Genomic DNA, 13,501 nt, shown 5'->3' with positions numbered 1-13,501 from the left:
AAATAAAAAAAATAAAAAATGAAGACATGATCGTCAGAAATTCAAAACTATACACATCCATAGAAACTGTGATGGCTAATGACTATAGTACTTCCTACCCCGTTGAATTTCTCAATTCCTCAGTTTTAACAGGGGCATCTTTGCATAGACTGGAGCTTAAATTTGACGTTCCAGCTTTGTTGATGTGAAATCTTGATGCACTGTGCAACGGCACCAGGCTTCGTATCCGAGAGCTTGGCTGTAATATTATAGAAGGTACCATTATTACAGGAGCAGCTAAAGAAGACAGCGTTTTAATTCCCCTCATATCTTTTATTCCAAACATCTTGCCATTTTGTTTCAAGAGGTTGCAATCTCCCTTAAAATTGACTTTAACAATGACGATCAACAAATCCCTGGGCCAAACCAGGGCTTAATGTTGTATACATTATGGTATTAGAATAAAAATAAATGTTGAAATTTTCCCGTAGGTCTTTCTCAATAAGTTACAAGTTTTTTGATTATATCATATCAGACTCTGCTTTCGACAGCACTATAATGATACAGTTTGATAACATTTTACAGTTTGATCAGACCGTCAGTTCTCGTACATACACACCAAAATTTCCACGTGAACGAAGTCGTGGGTAATAACTAGTATTACATAAAATATCAATAAAATACTGTGGTAAAAATCTCACATCTAATAATGCCTGACATTTTGAGGTAACAGTTGATAAAAGGCTTAGAGCAACCCTCCACAGCAGTAAAATACTGCTTTTCTAGAAAACATCAAACGAGTTTCAATCTTCTAGAAAGAAAATGCTTGGTGTTTGCCCAACTTTTTTTTTTTTTTTGTCTGATTTTTACATTGACATTTCTGTATTTTTGTTACTCTCAAATTCAGATTTAACTTTAATTTTTGAGCTGCCCAGGCTTTTATTTTCCCACAGAGACTAACAAATGCTGAGAATAAATGCATCTTAGATATGTTTAATTTCAACTTAGATACACTTAAAATAATTTCCTAATTGCTCAGACTATTTCACTGTCACTTTGGGACTGTGCAGATTTTTAATTTTCCCATGGAATCAAAGCATTGGGATTTAAGACTTCATTCTAAAACCAAATAAAGTCAAAATTCTTTCTCATGCACACTCTTTCATCCTCTCTGCTTACTTACTAACTTCGCGATTCTATTTTCATTATAGCTTAAATGAAGAAATATTGACAAAAGTTAAAAATTTGAATACATCCATGAAATTCTGAAGTTTAAAAAGCATTTAAAAACAAAATTACTGCTTATTCAATCCACCTTTTACATGCATGCACACACACAATCTGTGGTCACTGCATTGAAAATACACATATACAAAACAAAAGTCATATTATAAGTGCATTGTTTTTAAAATAACCATCTAAGATTTTATTACAAAAATTTTTTAATGGGTATTAATAAAATTCCAATAATATTAGTAAATTCAGTATAGAAAAAAAAAATTACTGATTTAATTAAAAGTTCTTTACCTCAAGTCCAGTAGGTTGTAAAGGCATTTTCATCTTCAGAAAACTGCGAATGGCATAATATGCTCCAGGTCTAGGACCCAACTCAGCTTGTAACAGATTTCCAAATACTATACTTTGAATGTATTCAAAATATCTGAAATAAATTCAAAATACTTATCACTGAATATTTAAATACAGCAAACAATTGCAACATTAATTCTAAGAAATTTCTTGCTATCATCAAACTACATGCAAAATACAATTTTTCATTTAAAAAAAAGCAAATTCAGAATGAATGACATAATCTTGAAAACAAAATCCTTATTTGTACATTTTTTAAAGAAATTTCTTTGTTCATTTAATTTCTTGAAGTCCTTCTAAGCTTAACTATAAAAAATAACTATCTTTAATTGTTTCCACTTAGAAAAGAATAAAATTTTAAGTAAAAACTAACGTATCCAGCAATTTCCATGCACTGAATTTTTTATACATTGAATATTGTTTCAGTAATCTTTAGGTTTTATTCTATAAAGCAGTTCAACCATTTAAATTATAAATATAGAAATTTAACTACAAATAAATGGAGCTAAGCATAATACATTTACAATAATTAAAGCCATTCATTCAGATTATATTGCTTTAAATAAATGGCAATGATTGTGATAATGATAATTTACTAGTTATGGTAACAATCATTATGATAAAGCAAAAATTCTTCTTGTTTTGGAAAATTTTCAGTTTTAAGATCAAAATAAGGTTTTTAAAAAATTTACAGGATATTATATTTCTAAAGATAATTAGTATTGAAATACATCAAAAAGTGCATTGTAAGTTAAATGTTTTCTCGAACTTTTACAGTTTTGACACTAGAACGCAACTGAATAAACATGTTAATACTCCATCATACTCAGAAATGTTTATGTAACAAAGTATCATTAAAAAAAAATGCAAAATAAATAAAAATTCTGAGAATTTGAAAACTTACTTTTTCTCTAAATAAAGTCGAGCTTGTCTTATAAGAGATGTCTGAATAAGAAGAGAATTACGAGCAGCTAGTACATCTTTATCAGCTTTTAGAGGAATATCAGTCATGGTTTCAACCATTTCCCATAATTCTAACACTTTCTATAAATACCAAAAATGATAAATAATCATGTTTGTGCAGTCATCTTCTTTTTCTTTTCTTTTTTTTTTTAAGTTTTAATTTCTAACAATTCATAATATATCTAAGATAATATGATCTTTCACTAAAAGTATACTTTTTAGAGCAAGAAAAAAAAAAAGACTTAATAACAAGAATGTATTTAACCTATTAATGCCCAACTTAATTTAAAGCATTAATTTCAATATAATATTTTTGAATTATGTCAAAAATACTAAAACATAAGAATTGCATATTGTTTTCATGCACATAAAAAAAGACAAAAGAAACTATTCTGAATCCATATATTACCTTATCATCTATGTCTTTAAAGAGGGAATGGAATTTTTGAGCTAGATTACATCTTGATCCACCTCTTACAGCTTGTTCATTGTAAGCAGAGAGCTTGTAATGAAAAATATTTATACATTAGAAGATTGATTTTAAAAGGACAAATTAAATTAATTAATAGCTTTTAAAACTATTAGCTAAAATTAAATACATAGCTGCTTCTCTCCTGCATACAGCAAGAGAGGAATTTAGAATTATACAGCAAAAACATTTAATAATCAAAAATAAGAATTTTAAAATAAATTTCAAATATATTCAATCATTGCATAAAAATGTATTGAACTATTTACACACTTAAACTATAACAATCATTTCTAGAACAAAAATTTGTGAAAATTCTAAACCTGTAAATTTGTTTACAAACTGAAATGGGGGGGGGGATTCTCATCAGCATCATAAGAATCTGAATGGAAAATATATGAAGTGTGAGTGCAAAGACAAAAACACTCACAAACAAAATAATAAATAAACCTGTATTAAGCAATAATAAATATACATTATTGTAATTATTTTCTGTTTATAAATGGGAGAAATTTTAATATTTTTAGTTCTAACAGACATATATTATTACAGCTTAACCCTTTCTAGGGCCATGGGAAGTATGCTTCCCACCAAATTTTACAATCTTTGTATGAAATTATGTAGGTTGGCATAAGTTCTGACAAATTTTTTTAGTTAGTCTGAAACTTAGATGCTTCAGTTCTTTATCTCAGACAAAATGATGTGTCTTGATTTGTTACTTAATTATTAATTAACCAAATTAATTAATAAAATTAAATTGAGCTAATAAGCTAAATGAATCCCTTTTCTTATTCTAATTTCAAGTCTAAAAATATTTTAACATAATATGAGTAGAAAAAAATGGCCCTTTAAAGTGTTAAATAAGTACAGAGTAAAATAGTAAATTCTGGAGCCAAATACTAAGAAAAACTTATGAATGCTCAAGAATATTCCATTATGTACAAACACACACACACACAAAATATTTACTAACTTTAACATTTTTTAAGGTATTCTAATTACAATAAGATATGTTTTTTACATTTTTGGTGTGTTTTTTAATTATTGATTTTTGAAAAAAAGTTCTACAATGAGTTCAAAACAATTTTGATAGTTCTGTTAAGAACAAAATACAGATAGTTTTTAGTTTCCCCTTAAACAATATGAAATTTTACAAATATAGTCATCTTATTTCAAAAAAATTTTAAAATGGCCAAATACTTTAAGGAGCCATTGCTCACATTTAAATTACATTTTCACATTTAAGTCTTTCTTTATTCAATTCTGAAATTTCAATCTAATTAAGTGTTTTTACTTATTTACCAAAAATATATGAGATTAAAGGATTACATTCTTTTTCCATATAAATTTCAAATGCACGAAATTTTTAGAAACACATAGTGATAATAACAAAAAAGTCATCACTTTTTAAAACTTTACGTCATCACTTTTCACATCAAAAATTTATTTAGTTTTGTTAAATCCATTATGGAAAAGAAAATTCAACATTTACCTCTTTAGCATATAGCATTTCAATATTATCCATAGCACTCCTGGTTTTGAGATTGATAGTTTCACTTAAAAAGGACTAGGATAAACAAGGAAAAAATTGTTAGCAAATAGAAAAAAAAAAAAAAAAAAAAAACCAACAAAATATATATATATTTTTTTAAGTATATAATAAGAGTTTAAATCTCAAAATGATAAATATTAACACTTTCTATTTTAAAAAATTAAAAAGAAATAATAATAAACAACTTGTTGACAAAAACCCAGTAAAAGCAAGTTAATCAAAATATTTAACTGAAACTTTTAGCAACCATTAATTTGAGTAATAAACTGGTCACAAAGGCAGCTGGCATAATATGAAAATTTGTTATTATGCCAAATGATGAATTGATTGTAATACATGGGGAAACAGTAGCAGATGGAAATGTAAATATATAGACAATAAGTATATGGAAAACATATAGTCAATAAATCTTAATATGAGAAAAGAGCAATCAAAGCATACCTTAGAATCTGATGTCACATCCAGCAATTCTTGAGAAGGACCAACTAATGCATTTAGGATTTTCATTTTTTCTTGTTCCCACTCACTTTCTAAAGTTTCCCAAAATATTTTGTCAGATCTTTCAAATGTCTGGAAGGAAAAATAAGAATTAAGTATTAATATGATGAATTTTATAAATCTGAAAATGAATAAAAGTTCAATGCAATTTATGTATTAATTTATGAAAAGGTGATAAAAAAATGTAATTGGTACTAATACTAAGGAAATGTGTGCATGTCTTGGCATTCTACAGGTCAGACCATATAAACTACAGTTACCAAATTTAGCATATTGGATGGTAGATATGTGCAGATCAAAGCAATTTTTTTGAAATTTTAGTTAAAAATTAAGCAGAATTTAGCATTTCCCTGTGACAAATTCTAAACATATTGCACACAAATAAATCTCACACTGTCCCAAAATTTAAAATATTTTTAATTATACCATTCTAATAATCAAGCAATTTAACCCCTCCCTGATTACTAGGCAATTTTATTTTTATTTTATTTATTATATATATATATATATATATATATATATATATATATATTGCCTAATTTCCAAATAGCTTACAGTGACGCCCTGCAATTCAAACCATTTTCATTGTTTCATCAACTATCTGGTCTTATTGGATATTCTTCCATTGTTGAAAGAGCTAAGAAAGAAGAATTCCGTTTAATATTTGTGTAGTTTATGTAAGGTAAAAAACATGAATTGATAATATTGCAAATTTATATGATAGATGAACAACATATTTACTTTTTTAATATTGTCATGATACTGGTCTCCATTAAAAAGGTTCATGTACACAATGAATGGATCATATACAATATAATTAAAGTAACACTTCTTTCATGTCTGGCAATTACACATTAGCAGAGATATGAAGTTAGATTTAAACAATTTCAAGAAAACTAATATATGTGACTGCCAAAAGTGACTAAAATAATATAAATGAGTGTGTTGGTGCTCAATAGGCCAGACTGTTCGACTGAAAACCATTTAACTTAGTATATAGACTTTAGAAAGTGGAATTGTGCATCTTGGAGCATTTTTTTATATATATTTTAATAACTTCAAAATGGAATGATTTTTTTTTTCTGCAATAACAGAAAATATATTAGAGCACAAAAAAGGGATTTTACATCATCTTAAAATTCAAAAAAAATTGTCTTTTGAATAATACCAATTTAATACATCAACTAAGTTTATATTTTAATCAATTTTTAAAAAAATATTTTTAAGCATATTTTTTACACTATATATAGATATCAAGCATATTTTCAACATTATATATATATCAACATATAATAATAATAAAAATTAATGTACATATATGTGTGCGTTGGCCCTGTACAAGGCAGACAAATTGGTCTAGAGCTATCAAATTTGGCAAATATATATCCTGGAGGGTAAAAATGTGCATCTCAGATCAATTTTTTGAATTTTTAATTAGAATTTTAATAAAAAAATTAAGCTGAATTTCAGCATTTTTCCGTGATAAATTCCAAACATATTATTGCACATAAATAAATTTTACATCATTTCAAAATTTAAAAAACAATCTTTTAAATTATACTTCTTTAATAAATAATCATACAAAATTTTCCTAAATTTTGGCAATTTTTAAAAGTACTTTTTAGTTTAATTTTCGACAATAATGCCCTGAAATTTAAACCATTTTCATTGTGTCATCAACTAACAGAATGTGTGATTTTCTTCCATTGTCGGAAGCTAAAGTGAAAGGATTTTGCTTAATATCTGTGTTGTTTATAAAAAGTGAAGGCAGAGTGTCATAAAATTTAGAGGATAAATGAACCAGATATTTATGTTTTTTTATAGTGCTATGATGTCATGAGATTGATTTCCATTTGAAAAGTTCATGTAAACAGTGAGTGAGGCATATGTAAGATAATTAAAATAATATTTTTTTAATGTCTGATAATTTGCAGGAATCATGAACATGAAGTTATGTCTATGCAATTGAAATAAAATGAAATAAATACAATATTCCTTGCGAACTAGCTGGTAGCCAAAGGTGATTAGATCTCCCTCATTGAGAGTAAAGGTCTCCATCATATCACGAGACCTTATATTAACGACGATAAAAATCTATGAAAATTAAACAAAAAATCCAACAATATTTAATAAACAATCTTTTAAGAAATAAGCATTTAAACTATAAATTGGAATTTAAAACATTTTTATACAATATTTACTGAAGAAGTTGTAAGCTGACTGATCTCCATTGAAAAGGTCCATGTACAAAATAAGTAGAAACATATAAAAGAAACTTTTTTTTTTTTTACTTAATAATTTGAGATAATCATACATATGAAATTATATTTAATGATTTAATTGGAATTAAATATAATAAATATCTGTAGTGAATCAGCTGATTATCATAGCAGACTAGATTAACCTTCTCTGTAGTAAAATGACTCAACAACATTATGTGAATTTACACTGAGATTGATGAATTAAAAAGCAACGAAAATTAAAACATGCATCCTATTAAAATTTTAATCAAAGTTTTTGAAAAGATAAGTACACTTTAAGCTTGCTGGCATATAAAACATTTTTGCAATAATTATTTAAGCAGAGTCACGATGAAGCAAAATTATAAAGTTCAACAAAAATACTAGTTTGACATATATTTTTAATATTTAATTAGTTTTTAATGAACGATTAATTAAAAATAATAAATAGCAGAAATATCAGTTAGTTAGAAATGAACCCTAGATTGGTATGAGCAAATTTCATATCTTAAATATTCAGTAATGTAAAAATATTTTGTTGAGAAAATCATTAAGACATAATTTCACAAAATATTTAATTTTTAGCAACCATTAAAATCTCAGCAAACCAGATGATCACCAAGGTTGGTAAAGATGAAATAATGGAGATACATTTTAAAAGGTTACATTGGGAAACACTTCTAACAGTGAGAAATAAAATAGTTTACTAAAATAAAAGGAATAATGACTTTAATTTTAAAATAGCATCTGACAAGAGAACAATTCAAAGCAGTAAATGATCCACAAGCTATGAATTAAAAACACAACCTCAATGCAAGATTGATAAATTATTTATTAAAAGATAAAAGAACTTTGTTACTTTATAATGCTTTATATAAAATAACTGTTATATGTGATAAACATTCCATTTAGAATATATTCCCTCGATATCTGAGTATCTTTTAGATAAAAATACTCTAGCAATGCTATTTTTTTAATGATTGCCAAAGTGATAAAACACAAACATTTCAAATATACCTTTATGACAAAGAAAAGAGATATGTAAAAAAAAAAAAAAAAAAAGGTAACAGATATATAATTGTAAACAGTTCAATAAACTCAAATATACATGACACTTTAAAAAATAAACTGTGATTTTTTAATTTCTTGAAATGTTTACAATTGAATGTTTTCATTTTCCTAGCTGAATTTGAAAGGAGAATAATCTTGCTGGAAGTAATCAAGTTCAATCTAACTAAGAAAACAATTGTAATAAATTTCAATCATTAAATATAATTTTTGTTTCATTAAATTTTAATATTTTAAGAAACACTGTTAAATATGAATTTTTCCAACAATTTAAAAACAATTCTCTTGTTACTTAAATTATGCACTTACAGCTTTCTTAGATTCTTCAATGACAGACAACATAGCATTTTCACGTTCATTTTTTAAAAAACCCTAAAAAAAAAAAATCCAGCAATTAATAATGACTGAACAAAATTTAATGTTAGGAAGAGAAAAAAGATAGCAATCATGAAAACTAAAATATAATAGAAAAACTAAAATTATGGAAAAAGAAACCTTCTAAAGTGTTACTTTATTTAAATCAATTAGTTGGAGGCTTTTCATTTATTTTAAAAGAAAATTATTAAATTACATTTATTCAATATAAAATCAAATTTTAAAACTAAAAACAACTAAATAAATTTTATACACATTTTAAAAGTATATTCCACATTTTCTGCATAAATGTACAAAACTTTAAACACAACCAAATTTAATAAATACCAATTTTAGAAAACAGAAATGTAAAATTCCTTATCTAGAAGGCCTTTTGCTTTCTTATTATGGCATGGTAAATTTTTAAAAAATTGAAATAAGAGAAATTTTTATCGAATAATCCAATGATATATCACATAAACCATGAAATATATTTTGTAGTACACACAAAAGTTACATTTTTTTTTCTATCATATTTTTAAGCAAATTGATCCAACAAACATACTCCTGAATTAGTTATTTATTTGTACTTCAAATTTTAGGTGAAATTCTGAAAATTAAGAGAAATATATAACACAATGACCATATCTGCATAAGGTTTCTAAAACAGTAATGAGACATTATTATCAAAATATTTGAAGACTGAAAATATCTTCCTGAGTAAAAATGAGACTTATTTGCATATAAAAAAATTCAATTACAATTTTGTGTAATCAATATTTTCTTTGAATCAATTCATCACCAAAGGTAGTTAATGAATAAAATATAAATATCATAAAAAGTACAACAGAATACCATTTATCAAATTAAAGGCAATTGAACCAATTTAAAATGATTGGATAAAGCTTAAAATATAAATTTTAAAAAAATGTTAGAAAACTTTTAATTCATGATAATATTCATTAATAAGCATAAACCAAAAAAAAAAAAAAAACTATGAAATTTACGTTTAAGAAAATCACAATAATAATGTGTGAAAGATCAATAGATATATGCACATGCATTAAAATAATACATGAACTGCAATAAATATACATACCCTACAAATTATCTCCTTTGGTTGAAAAAAGAAATGTCATTGGTCACACTTGTACAAATATTTTTACAATTCTAAAAAATTTCATATTTCTCCCCAAAATTGATTTAGATTATCTGAAGTTTATAAAATTAGACTTAAGATAGTTAAATTTTACGGTATTTTTCATGAATTGATCTTTAATTACACATGTTCTATTCATATGTAATTAATCTTCAAAGTATCTTTAAATTTATCATATCAAGAATGATGGAGAAATACTTTGTATAGTAATAAATTTTTTGTATTCATTTTGGTAAAAATATATTTTACAATAATTTCTGAATTATTTCTATAAGAACATAAAAGAAAAGCATATAACCATATAGTTTCATGTTTTCACCAAATATAAAAGCTTTAAAAATCTCAAAAGGCTTTATGCAATATAAATTAAAACTTTAAACAATATAAAAAGAAGAAAAATGTATATTTAAACATTATAGTTTTGTAATAAAAAAAATTCAAACACATTTCTAGAACTAACCTGTATATCTGTTTCACGAATGGGCTCAATAGGCTCAAAAGTTCTTGCGGTAGTCAAAGATTCAATTTTCTGAGAAATTTTGGGTAAATCATAGCCTTTACTTCCCAGCAAAATTGAACTGTTAAGAAAATAAAAACGTTCTTATGCTGCAGAAAAGAATCAAAATGATTGGAACAATTGTACCACTTTTATTACTCTCAAATCAATTAAAGAATAACACATAATTTACAATGAAAAAATAATTAGCAATTTTAATTAATTGAGCTATTTTTCAATAAAGCAATTTCTTATTTTTTTTAAGTTGCTAAATCAACAATTTAGAATTCCATCAATGTAGTATACCTTTATTCTACTTCACTTTTCATGCTAATAGGACCAAGTTTCTTCATTCCCCTAATACTTAATTTATGGATGTATTATGCCAAAACTAAGATATTAACAAATGAAAATATAAAAAAAAACTACAATTCTGGGGGCATGTTTTCCTGCTGAAAAAAAAAAAAAATCCTTATCTTCACATTACAAATTCAACAGAAGTATGTTCCTGACAAGAGCTTCATTAATATAAGATGGACAGTAAAGCAGTTTTTTTTTTTTAAACTATGTACATCTAAATTTTAATATGAAAATTATTTAAAAACAAAAAAAAGTTGAATAAATATTTTTGTTTTTAACAATATGCATCCAAATTCCATAGTACTATAAACTAGAAAAAAGAAGTTTAATAGATAAAAAACCTTAGAGTGAATTACTTAAAAACAAAGTACTAGAAAAATTTTATAACTCATCATCTTTTTCGTAAAATAAATACTTCTTAACAAAAGCTTTGAATTATATTTTACAAATAAGGCAAAAAATAATTAATAACTAATCATACTTAAAAATATGTTAAATACTAATAGAGCCTTGTCTCTCCCTCTCTCTCTCTCTCACACACACACACACACAAAAAAAAAAAAAAAGGGTTTCATAATAGAAATGGTACATGTGGACTAAAAATAATTGATTTTCAACAACAACCATTCCATAAATATTAATATAGTTTTCTTAAAAGCAAAAGATAAACATTTAGACTTACGCTTTAATATCACAAGTATCCTTACTGACAGCTTGTGTTGTACGAGACCATAGTTGCTGTCCTGCATCAACTATCTGTCGCAAATTCCTTTCTACTCTTGGCAGCTCTCCTTCTCCATCTATATCTGCAGTAAGCTGTTCTGCTTGCTGTAGTAAATCGGTGAAACCTGTATTATCCACATCCATTTTATGAACAACAAGAAACTTGGATTAAACAAGATCTGTAAATAACATATTAACACAATTACAATTAAAATAATCATACTGATAATAATCTGTCAATAAAACAACTATTTTTGAGATTTAAAGTCAGATCTAAAAGAAAAATAAAAGATTATTGGAAAAAATATTGTTAATAATGTTTAAACAATATTAAGTTATTTTTTAATATGCGAAAGTGTTCTATATTCCTCATTCCTTCCACAAAACTGTAACATATATTTGATAAATAAAGCACAAATGTTTTAATACACTAAATAAACAAAAATTCTAGGCATATATGAAGGGCATAGTAGTTAAAGCAATATCAAGACAGGAAAATAAATACTTCAGAAACATAGCAATAAAAGAACATACAGAAATTTCTATAACATTAAAGAATATTGGCATTATTAATCCCTAATTAAAATAAAATAAATTAAGATTCCTAACTCAAATTATTATTGAGAGTGTTTATATATACACTGATACATCTCTGATATACATTATATGGATATCAGAGAGATCATTAATACAGATAGTAATTAAATCAGAATGCTACAAATACACACAAAATAATGTATTTTTATCACTCACAGATTTAGTTAATGGTAAACACAACTGTATTATAAAAAGATAATAACTACTACCCCATAAGTGATGTGGTTAAGGAAAATATACTTTGATGCATATTCTTATTTTCTGTGAATGGTTGGCAGTATATTACAGGGATCATAAAAACTGATATCTAATTCTGAAGAAAAATTTTAAGGTTAATTTTAACAGTAAATTGCATGAAATTTCTTTGATACAAGAGAAGAACAAACATTTAATGGCTATTTAGTATCTTAATTTATTATCCAGAAAAGTAACAAGTGTTAAAAATTAGAAATTAATTTATTTAAAGGGAACACTGAATTCCAGCTTCTAGTATGTTATTAAAAACTTTATGAATATATTCTATGTTCAATGCAATCAACTAAAAGAAACAGAATTAAATTTGTATTTAATATTTTATAGCAAGCATACATAGCTTTGGAATAATACTTATTTAGGTTTAACTCCATATAAAGTATTTTTTCTAATAATTTATTTTTCTTTATTTAAATTCAACAATGAAACATAAAGTATAGTCATCAATAGCAAATTAATTAAACACTGTTGACAGTCAGCTATTTCTATAGTTCTTCTAATAAAGAAAAAGGATTTTTTTTCTTTTGAAAATGACCTTATTACACTTGCAAAATCTTTTTTTATTTGTCCGATTTTAAAAAAGAAAGAATAATCACAAAATTATGAAGTCTATACTTAATAGAATGCTTAAATATTATTTTTCTAAGCTATTGTCTTTATATCATATCAAAACTCTCTCATACTAATTAATTTAATTAAAAAAAATCCATTGAGAATTCACACTGCAAATTTTCAAAAAAAAAATAACACACACAAGTTGAACGTTTTTACACATTGTTGAGAAAATCCGGGTCGTAAAGACATTTATCTAGTATAACTGATAGATAAATAAAGTTACATTAAGCAGACAACTATTTTTATAAAACGAAAACAATAGCGGAAAATACAAGGAAGAAAAATGACATATAACGTACTCATCAAAACAATTTTCATTTCCAAATACAAACTCTGCGCCTTGCAGCAAGTTTTTCCCACCGGTACAGTTATAGAGAAAGCAACTGAATGATTTTTATAAAATGAAATCATAACTATAATTTTTAATTTCGATGTCAAAAGCAAAAATATTCATTTACAAGAGTAAATAAAGAACATGAGAATTTTTTAAATTTTTCTTCTGAATTATCTTTTTTACATAAATATTTTTCAAAACTATCCACTTTTCATATCAAGTATTTCGGAGTCAAGTGACGCTTTCATTTTCATC

At 25.3% G+C, this 13,501-nt stretch overlaps 1 protein-coding gene across 2 annotated transcripts in view; it reads right to left on the bottom strand.

Annotated features, from left to right (window-relative positions):
• The window catches only part of LOC129958139 (nuclear pore complex protein Nup93-like), a 42,672-nt gene extending 29,398 nt beyond the window's left edge, over positions 1 to 13,274 (bottom strand). The window contains exons 1-9 of one of the 2 annotated variants that reach the window (XM_056070368.1): positions 13,212 to 13,274; positions 11,408 to 11,627; positions 10,330 to 10,447; positions 8,666 to 8,728; positions 4,992 to 5,120; positions 4,491 to 4,565; positions 2,939 to 3,031; positions 2,471 to 2,610; positions 1,507 to 1,639 (exon numbers count right to left, since the gene is read on the bottom strand). In XM_056070368.1, the coding sequence (XP_055926343.1) occupies positions 1,507 to 1,639; positions 2,471 to 2,610; positions 2,939 to 3,031; positions 4,491 to 4,565; positions 4,992 to 5,120; positions 8,666 to 8,728; positions 10,330 to 10,447; positions 11,408 to 11,592 (936 nt within the window). In that variant the 5' untranslated portion in view covers positions 11,593 to 11,627; positions 13,212 to 13,274. Of the gene's footprint in view, positions 1 to 1,506; positions 1,640 to 2,470; positions 2,611 to 2,938; positions 3,032 to 4,490; positions 4,566 to 4,991; positions 5,121 to 8,665; positions 8,729 to 10,329; positions 10,448 to 11,407; positions 11,628 to 13,051; positions 13,071 to 13,211 lie in introns of those variants that run through there. The other variant, XM_056070360.1, reaches the window with a different exon arrangement.
• Between the last annotated feature and the right edge of the window lie 227 nt (positions 13,275 to 13,501).

This window comes from Argiope bruennichi, chromosome 2 (genome assembly GCF_947563725.1).
Source record: "Argiope bruennichi chromosome 2, qqArgBrue1.1, whole genome shotgun sequence".
Taxonomy (NCBI): domain Eukaryota; kingdom Metazoa; phylum Arthropoda; class Arachnida; order Araneae; family Araneidae; genus Argiope; species Argiope bruennichi.
This window is presented reverse-complemented; position numbering and strand designations above follow the sequence as displayed.